Here is a 9,794-nt window from a genome sequence, read left to right as displayed (position 1 = left end):
TTTGACATCTCACAAACGCGTTGGACCCTTAATTGCCGCCCATCGAGACTGGAGCACACCAAATGCGCGCTCCACATCCTTGCGCGCCGACTCCTGTCGTTCCACAAAGTAGGCCTTCCTTTCATCACTTGCGTGCCTGATCGTCTTCACAAAGACAGGCCACCTAGGGTATATCCCATCCGCCAAGTAGTAGCCCATATCATGCCGGTTGCCGTTGGCCACAAATGAGACGGCTGGACCGATGCCCTGACACTTCTCGTTGAAGAGGGGCGACGAGTTAAGGACGTTGAGGTCGTTGTTCGACCCGGCTACCCCAATATACGCATGCCAGATCCACAGCCGGTAATCAGCTACGGCCTCGAGGATCATCGTGGGATTCTTTCCCTTGTAGCCGGTCGTGTAGGCCCCCTTCCAGGCAGTCGGACAGTTCTTCCACTCTCAATGCATACAATCTATGCTTCCTAACACCCCGGGAAACCCATGTTGCTCCCCGTGCATCTGCATCAAATTCTGACAATCTTGAGGAGTAGGGCTTCGAAGGTACTGCTCACCGAAAATGTTTATCACGCCCAGACAGAAATACTTCAGACATTGCAGAGAAGTCGTCTCACCGATGTGGAGGTACTCATCCCACATGTCTGCCGCGCCTCCGTAGGCCAACTGTCTGATTACAGCCGTGCACTTTTGGATAGGGGTGTGGCCGGGTCTACCAGCCGCATCGTGCCTGAAACGGAAATAAAGATATCGACGCTCCAAAGCGTCAACGATACGCATAAACAACTCCCTGCGCATTCTAAAACGCCGCCTGAACATGGTTGCTGGAAACCGCGGGTTCGGAGCGAAGTAGTCGTCATATAGCCGCTGATGTGCAGCTACGTGATCCCGATCAATCACTGCTCGGCGGTGGACAACCGGTGGAGGGCGAGGGACCGCCTGCTGTTCCACCCTTCGCATGTACCGCTCCATCTCGCGGTTCATGTAGGCCTCCATAGCCTCGTTCATTTGCCGTTCGTACTCCTCAGCATCCCCACCACTACCACCCGCGTGACTCATCCCTCGATGATGCTCTTGTGCAGAAAGTTAGAGAGAGAAAACTCGTTAAAACAAGTGGTGCAAATGAAAATGAAACTAAAATCGCGTATATATAGGTTTTCAAAAAAAAAAAAAAACGAAGAAAATAGGCGCTGGCCGATCGCTGGCCGATCGGCACGCCACAATGGCGGCCAGCGCCCCTCGACCTGCTAGCCCACGCCGATTTTCTAGCCGATTCGACGCTGGCCGATTGCAATGATTCGGCTAGCCGATCGGCCAACGCCGCGAATCGGCTAGCCGCCTCTTAATAGTATTACCATAAAACTCTTATTATCCATTAATTGCACTATATTTGGAGGAAGCAAGGTGTACTGTATTAACATTTTAAGCCACTTTATGCCGTTCGCTTAGTCCAGTTTATATTATTTTGCCTAACATTTGAATCCACTTTATGCCGTTCGCTTAACACAGTTCATATAATTATATTCAACATTTAGCTCCACCGACACAAGGCAACTCTCTCACGCCTAAGAAAACTAACACTACCACGAAACAATGAGCAAAAAAAAATAAAATAGAAGAATAGAATATGAGTTTCTACATCTGAATAAAAAAATTAATTACACGAGTGTGAAGATATAAAAGGGTGCTGTGTTGAAAAATAAACCCATTCTCTCTCTCGTCATTCTCTCACTCTCTCTCTAAAACCACCAAACCCCTCTTCTTCATCAAACAACCTCCGTTTCACACCATCACACATCAAGCCTAGCTTTTGTGTACAAAATTACGTTATATATATCGTATGTATACAAGTACATGGTGTACTGCTTCAGTATAAATCATTATACAGTGTATATAATTTAGTCAGTTCGAGAGAGAGAGAGAGTGTGTGTACATGGATAGGTATAGCGAGACGCAGGCAATGGAGCCGAGGTCGGTGGATCCTGCGGCGGAATGGACGAGGCCGGGGGGCGAAATCGGGCTGGAAGGCGAGTTACATGTGAATTTCGTTTGAATTTCGCTTAAATTTGTGTGGAATTTACTCACTTTAGCTCCGAGTTTGGATAATGCTGATTGATTTGAGGTTTGATTTTGTTAATGCAGAGCCTATGTGGAGATTAGGCCTCGGTGACGGTTCCGAATCTTACCCTGAGAGGCCCGATGAGCCCGATTGTATCTATTACTTAAGAACTGGAATCTGTGGCTATGGCAATCGCTGCCGGTTCAATCATCCGCGTGACCGTAGTGCGGTAAAAGCCCTCAATTGTTAGCCTTGGAGTTGGATTTTAAACCTTTTTTGATGCACGACTGGTTTGATCATGATGTTAAAGAGGGGAATTCGGTGGCTTGTTTATTCATTTATTCGTAGATATCAGACTAGTATCAATGGGGATATGCGATTTCTTGTTCCTCTTTTGGGAGTTGGTTGGTTCAGTGGTTTGATGCAATGGAAACAGAATCTTTGGAAGAAATTTGATGATCACATCGAATGAACAGCCATTTATTGAGCTGCATTCGTGGTTATAGAAACTAGGGCCAAGTTGAATCTTGCCGTTTTGATTAAATTGGCAGAGGAAATTGTTTATGATGTTGGGTGATAATATCACTTTGTAAACATGCATAAACTAAGATTTTTCTTTTCACATGACTCTAGGTAATGGGTGATTTAAGGGCTACTGGAGGTGAGTACCCGGAACGCCATGGTGAACCTGTCTGTCAGGTATACAATTGCATATAATCTTGACTCTGCCCTGATGAATCTGTGCACATTTTATGCTCAGCAGTACAATGTGCTTAGCATCTAATTTTTGTGTATTATTTCTCATGACATTAATAGTTAGTACTTGATTTTGTGGAAAGTGGAAAATGGATATAGTAACTACACTACAGGCCAATCATAATCTCACCTGCTTCTTGGCTTATGGAAAAAGGCAAGTTTTTGGTGGTTGTCCATTTTGTCTTGTATGTCTGATGTGGTTTGTGGAACTCGTTGATTACTGAATGATGTAAAGTTCAGTAAGTCTATGTATCATGTACTCCATATTAACTAAATCTTGCTGCTTCTGTCTGTTTAAATATGTTGAGCTCTAGTGTACAGGATCGAATCTTGTTGAAAGTACCACATGTGCATGTGCTAGATCTTGCTCCTAATGTGATTCACCTTTTTCCTAGTTCTCGATGAAACGTTTTTAGTTTACCAGTGATCCATGGTGCTGGGGCTGCTTATTGTCAGATATTGCTTGCTGGAGTCTATTCTAAAATATCATATACTGACACGGCATGCTAACTCACAGAAGCGCAAACTCTATTCTTCATGGCATTACAGCTACTCTATGATGAATCTTAACCCACCATTTTAAGCAAAAAGAGCACATCATCTAATTGTTTCTAAGAACTCTCATTATTATCACCAATTATTGCTAATTTGTATAATTCTTGATCTTTAAACTTTATGCTATCTATTGAGGTCATGATTGTAGTACTACATGCGGACGGGAATGTGTAAATTTGGTGCATCTTGCAAATATCACCACCCAAAGCATGGAGCTGGATCTTCATCTCCACTCACACTCAATTTTTATGGTTATCCATTGCGACAGGTCTCTGTTCAATAACTGCAATGCTTGTTTACGCTGTTTACTGTATTCTTTTTATAGTTCACTTAAACGTCTGTCTCAAATCACTCAGTTGTCTCATAGGGTGTTCTTCGTTGCAGGGAGAAAAGGAATGCTTATATTATATTAAAACCGGGCAATGCAAGTTTGGTGTAACATGTAAATTTCATCATCCACAGCCAGCTGGGATACAGATGCCCACCCCTAGTGCTGGCCCCAGGCCTTTGGCTGGTCCAGCAATTATGCCTACACCTACACTGTATCCAACTGTGCAGTCTCCTTCAGTTCAATCTTCTCAACAATATGGGGTTCTTCATGGAAACTGGCCTGTTCCTAGGCCAACCATGCTTCCAGGATCATATGTTCCTGGAAGTTATGCTCCTGTGCTCCTCACGCCTGGCGGTGTTCCAGTTCCTGGCTGGAATCCATATTCGGTACGTCCCTTTGACTTCTGTTTTACAGATTCTTGTAGATATGTCGTGGTCTTTTACTAAATTGTAGATATAAATGATATAGGCACAAGTTAGCCCTGGCGCCCTGCAAAGTACTCAACCTACCATCGGTGCAGGCCCAGTTTATGGGATACCACAGTTACCTCCTTCAACAACTACATACATGGGGGCACATCTTTCCGGTACTTCTTTGGCTGGTCCCTCCAGCAGCAGCCAGAAGGAACATACTTTTCCTGACAGGCCCGGTCAACCAGAATGCCAGTATTATTTGAGGACTGGGGATTGTAAATTTGGCTTGACGTGTAAATATCATCATCCACCAGAGTGGAGTACACAAAAATCATTTGTTCTACTCAGTCCCATGGGCCTTCCAATGCGCCCTGTAAGTGTTTGATCCTCCTCGCATCTCAGAATTGATTATAGCGTATGCTTATAGAATAATAAGACCAGCCATTTGCTTGCAACGTGTTGTTATCAATTCTACTATTTGCTTCATGTCGCATCTCGGTAATACTACATTCTGTTGTGTCCTTGTACATAATGTTTCTCAAAATTTATTTGGTTTGTTCTTAGGGCGCACCCCTTTGCTCCCACTATGCTCAAAATGGAGTATGCAAATTTGGGCCCTCGTGCAAATTTGATCACCCAATGAGAGCTTTGAGTTACAGTACATCTGCATCTTCTCTGACTGATATGCCAGTAGCGCCTTACCCTGTTGGATCTACTAACGCGACTTTGGCCCCATCATCATCATCTTCCTTGGACTTGAGGCCTGAACTTCTCTCGGGTTTCAGCACAGATGCCTCATCAAATTTGTCATCTGCGAACAGCTCAAGCGCTTCAATTGGCTCAACATTCTCTAGAAGCGGGGCGATTCCTGAATTTGGCATTCATCATTCTGAGCAGGGCATTACCTCTTCAATTGGTGGTAGTAGCTCTAACCAAGAAGGCGAAGCTAAAATCTCAAGTTGAATGAAACTGAATATGTTTTATCCCGATAATACTGTTCAAGTATCTTCCATAAAACAGATGGTTCGGTTTTGGAAAACCACCGAACTGGTCTTCCCTCTAGGTAATTCTTGTCATGGCTCAAATTTGGAGCATGATGTGTCTATTCGTGCTGCTTTCTCGAGAACTTGTTTCCCAGAGAATACGTGATACCCCCGTTCTCCACCGGATTCTGTTGTACTCACACCTCTTTGTCATTCCATTATTAGGAGGAACCATACCAATTTGGGATGAATAATAACGTGAGGGTGATCTTGATATCCCCCCTTTTTTTGTGGGGATTTTTGGTGGAAGAATTTGATATTTATCAGATTAATTACAGGGAAAATTTGTATACTTGCCTTTATTATGTAAGACCTGTAGTTATGATAAACTCCGGATGCTTTAATAAATTATGATTCACAACTAATAAATATTGAAGAAGTTGTTTATTTTATTCATCTTGTTTTTTGATGTTGTTTAATTTTGCATACCAAATAGTTTTCATTTTGTCGACTACACATAGCAAGGCCTGAGATACAGCTAAGGATGGAATGTAAGAAGGGGGAAGAGGAAGGACATATTCAAGGATTGAATATACACAAAGATATCGAATAATAATTCGTATAGCAAAAATTGATCATAAAGCCTCGAGCAAGATGTTCACACGCTATTTGGAGTAAGATGTTTTGGACGAAATAATGCTAGTAGAGTGTTACATATCCAGAGCTTGATATCAAGGAATTTTGACCTTTTCCAAATTCCTCAAAATCCAAATATGTGCATTAAACAAATCAACACACGCAAAACTTTTCCCACCTCTATATATACACTAGCACCAAAACCATCATCACCACCAAACAAACAAACCAAAAAATCTCAAGATATAATGTCAAATTTTGAAATAGTTTTAACTTCAAAAACATACTAAGTGTTTATGGAGACAAATGTGGTAAAACTGGGTGCAAAGAATGCTGTGGTGATCTTCAGCAAGAGCACCTGCTGCATGTGCCACGCCATAAAACGGCTCGTCTACGAGCTAGACAAGCAGAAGCATGGGAGGGAGATGGAGGCTGCACCCCATCTGTTCCAGCAGTTTTTGTTGGCACTCAAGAAGATGCTCAAAGATGTACAATCAAAGAAAGCATCAATTTTGGATCAATTACAGCTGCTCTCCTACTTCTCAAGAAAGCATCAATTCGAATAGTTATAGGCCTCTAGAGATTCCAAGAATATAATGAAAATTAAAATATGGAGTACAATTTAACCATAGATTTCATTTCAGCATATATCCAATTATCTGCACCTCATTTCATCTCCATCTCTCTACAAACACAAAGCTTAACAGCAGTTACAAAACACATCAACACTTAGTTCAAATCATCAATCGCCATTGCTAACAGAGGCTTCAAAATCAGACCTCAAACTCTCTACCTGCTTCTGATTCTTCTCCAACCTAGCCTGCAAATGCCCGATCTCCTCCACTTCCTTCTCCTCCTCCACCTCCGCCACCTTAAGCCGCTCCTGCAGCCTCCCAATATGCATGTTCATCTCCCGCATCTCCCCCTCAATCCTTTCCCTCCTCTCACTCCGCGCCTCAATCTGCTTCAAGATCCCCTTAGCCTCAACATCCAGCCTCTCCGCCTCCTCCTTGGCCATCAACAACTTGGTCACCCGCTCCCTCACCTCCCCAACGTGAAAACCATAGTCTTCCAAGTCCACCAGCGTCTCCTGGATGTCGTCCATCTCACTCTTGGCGTCTGTTAACTTCAACCTGTGGCTCGCCTCCACCACGTTCGTGAAGGTCACCATACACGCTATCGCCAACCCCTCCCGCTGGTTCTCCCTGAAGGCGCGCAGCGGCTCAAAATGTGGCATCCTCTGCAGCACCTCTGTCCACTCTTTGGATTTCCAAATAGCGTTGCGTTTCACAAACGGAAGTTTCTGCACACTATCCTCATTTGGAGCCCTAGAAATAGAATCTTCACCATTCAATTGCTGCACATCGTGATCATATGCAAGATCATCATCGTCTTTATCAATGTGCTCTGTTTCTTCATTTGGAGCCCTAGAAATAGAATCTTCACCGTTCAATTGCTGCACATCGTGATCATATGCAACATCATCACCATCTTTATCAATGTGCTCTGTTTCTTCATTTGGAGCCATAGAATCTTCACCGTTCAATTGCTGCACATCGTGATCATATTCAACATCATCACCGTCTTTATCAATGTGCTTTGTTTCTTCATTTGGAGCCCTAGAATCTTCATTGATCAATCGCAGCACATCACGATAATATTCAATATCATCACCGTCTTTATCTATGTGCTTTGTTTCTTCATTTGGAGCCCTAGAATCTTCATCGATCAATCGCTGCACATCGCGATCATATTCAGTTTGGGGCTTGTGCCTTTTCAAAGAAGAAAAACTCGATTTTCTTTTCCTTTTAGACTTTGTTGTGGAAGAGGCGGCGCCATCATGATGAATGAGCCATTTCCCGTCCTTCCATTCCAAATGCGGCCTCAATTCCGAGCGATTCAATAACATAGCATTATCCGTGTCCTCAAAAAGCACAATGTACTCATTCATCTTAACCTTCTTAATAATAAATCCAGTCCACCACCCACAATCGAAGAACGCATCCACTTTCTCACCAACCCTAAATTCCCCATCATCTAGAACCGGAGGGGAAGGCCTAATACCAACACATTTAACATTTTTATCCTTCAATTTCACCGAATAAACCCCATTCCCCAAATCCCTCACAATCACAGAGGGAAACCAAGCAGCCCTAAAATCAAAATCCGAACCCAAATCCAAATCCAAATCAAAATCAATCGAAACTTCCACCTTCTCTCCCACCTTCAAGGCGCCATTTTCCCCCTTTCTCTGAGGCCAGGTCCAAACCCCATCGACCCAATCCCAGAGCGGCCGCAGATTCGACGGCGCAAACCGGAGCTGCTCAGGCGGGTTTTCAAACGTCACCACGAGCTTCTCGCCGCCGTCCGACACGGAAGAGACGACGCCCTTCCACCAGCCGCCAGTGTAGTACGCTTCGACGACGTCGTTCAGCTGGAAGCGCTTGCTCGGCTTGTGCGGAGGGGGCGTCGGGCGCACGGACGACACGTGGACGAACTCGCGCAGGCGTCCCGCGCAGCCTCTGCGCACCGGGAGATATCTGTACCTGACATAAAGCTTCCCCTCATTTTGGGGCTCGATGTTTCTGGGCGGAGGGACCACAGTGCAAACTAAACGCACGCCTGCCTCTTTATCCAGCACTTCAACAACGGAACCCACCGGAAATTGGTGGCCGCCGCTGCGTGCTTCTCCCATTTTTAGGTTTTATTAGAGAATAAAGCAAAAGAACAAATAAGGAGGTGTTGAACTTCTTTCGTATGGAAAGATGAGAAATAAATTCCGATGGGTTTTTGGGGTAATTAAATATTTCATACAAAAATTTTATCATTGTTTTAATTTAGTATAAAAATTATTAATTTTACATGTTTAGTATAAAAAGTTACATTAGTATTTTAAATTAATACATTTGGTTAAGTCCCTACTAACATCATTACTTCCTATTATATTATATATATAAAAAGTTTCATCAATGTTTCAAAGTTGTACAAAGAATTTTAAATTAAAACTTTCCACTAATTATTTCAGACAAAGTTAATTTTATTACTCAATGTATCACAAAAATGTAGTATAGAATTGGAATTGAATTATAATTCTAAAATTTTCAATTCCATGATTTGGATTCCAAATCAAAAGTAAAAAATTGGAATTTCAAATAGTCATAAAATTAGATAGCTTCACTACCCATTACACACATTTCATGCACTACACACATTTCACACACACTACACAAATTTCACACACTTCACACACTAACAAATTTCACAAACTGCATACAACACACAAATTTCACACATCTCCCGCACTACAAATTTCACACATCTCCCGCACTACACATTTCACACACTACACATATTTCACATACTACATAAATCACCGATAAGAGATTAACAATAATCAAAGTAACAATCAAGCAGTTAAATATAAACCAAGGAATAATTAAAGTAAAACGAGTTCTGAACATTAAACAAATCAAAAAGAACTACATAGAGTCAATTACTCTCATCCCCTAGGATTCTATGAATTTAGCTATCCAGATAATCTAAATAAATATAAGCAAAATAAGACATGTTCAATAAAACAAAAAATAGATAAAACCCGGAAGAATTAATCTTGCTCTTGCTTGATCTCCATTGAATTCTATGCTCCTTGTAGATGATGGAGGAATTTATGTATAAGGTAGGGGATGGAATTAAGGCTCTAAGATTGGTGAATAATATGAATTAGGTTATGGGTATTTATAGGCATGAAAAAGGTTTGGAGAAGGTAAATTTCGTTCCCTATAATGTAAGGAAAAGATTTGTCTTCACAAGGTAATATCTTATTTCCTTCTCCGAATTTCCGCCTAAATTCCCGCTAGCATTTGACAGCTTTGCGCGACTTTTGTAGAATGATCATAACTTTCTCCACAGAACTCTGATTGAGATGATCTAAATACCATTGGAAATCTCTTTCAAAGACGAAGAGAATGGCATATAGAACACCCTGATCGGATTTCAGGATCGTCAAAAAATTGAGTTTGAACACAGCTGTCGTGCGCCACGTTTTCCCAGCGGTCGCTGGCAAGGGT

General features: G+C 42.4%; 2 protein-coding genes across 2 annotated transcripts; one reads left to right on the top strand and one right to left on the bottom strand.

The window, feature by feature from the left end:
- Positions 1-1,702: 1,702 nt before the first annotated feature.
- Positions 1,703-5,543, top strand: LOC125201618 (zinc finger CCCH domain-containing protein 34-like). Its single transcript, XM_048099802.2, has 7 exons — positions 1,703-2,021; positions 2,137-2,282; positions 2,687-2,752; positions 3,513-3,632; positions 3,749-4,081; positions 4,164-4,481; positions 4,673-5,543. The coding sequence occupies exons 1-7, from the start codon at positions 1,928-1,930 to the stop codon at positions 5,069-5,071; spliced, it is 1,476 nt and encodes a 491-aa protein (XP_047955759.1). The 5' UTR covers positions 1,703-1,927; the 3' UTR covers positions 5,072-5,543.
- Positions 5,544-6,343: 800 nt separating this feature from the next.
- Positions 6,344-8,490, bottom strand: LOC125186581 (DUF724 domain-containing protein 2-like). The gene has a single exon (XM_048082975.2). The coding sequence runs from the start codon at positions 8,420-8,422 to the stop codon at positions 6,470-6,472; it is 1,953 nt and encodes a 650-aa protein (XP_047938932.1). The 5' UTR covers positions 8,423-8,490; the 3' UTR covers positions 6,344-6,469.
- Positions 8,491-9,794: the final 1,304 nt, after the last annotated feature.

Source organism: Salvia hispanica, chromosome 2 (genome assembly GCF_029641045.1).
Source record: "Salvia hispanica isolate PSC_SH4W2 chromosome 2, Shi_PSC_v1, whole genome shotgun sequence".
Classification (NCBI taxonomy): Eukaryota; Viridiplantae; Streptophyta; class Magnoliopsida; order Lamiales; family Lamiaceae; genus Salvia; species Salvia hispanica.
Note: the sequence above shows the minus strand (reverse complement) of the source record. Positions and strands in the feature narration are given on the sequence as shown.

Bases quoted from the DNA above. Each gene is read 5' to 3' on its own strand.
- LOC125201618 (XM_048099802.2), top strand. From the start codon at position 1,928: ATGGATAGGTATAGCGAGACGCAGGCAATGGAGCCGAGGTCGGTGGAT. The intron at 2,753-3,512 runs GTATACAATTGC...TCATGATTGTAG, and splicing joins ATGGTGAACCTGTCTGTCAG to TACTACATGCGGACGGGAAT. The intron at 4,082-4,163 runs GTACGTCCCTTT...TAAATGATATAG, and splicing joins CTGGCTGGAATCCATATTCG to GCACAAGTTAGCCCTGGCGC.
- LOC125186581 (XM_048082975.2), bottom strand. From the start codon at position 8,422: ATGGGAGAAGCACGCAGCGGCGGCCACCAATTTCCGGTGGGTTCCGTT.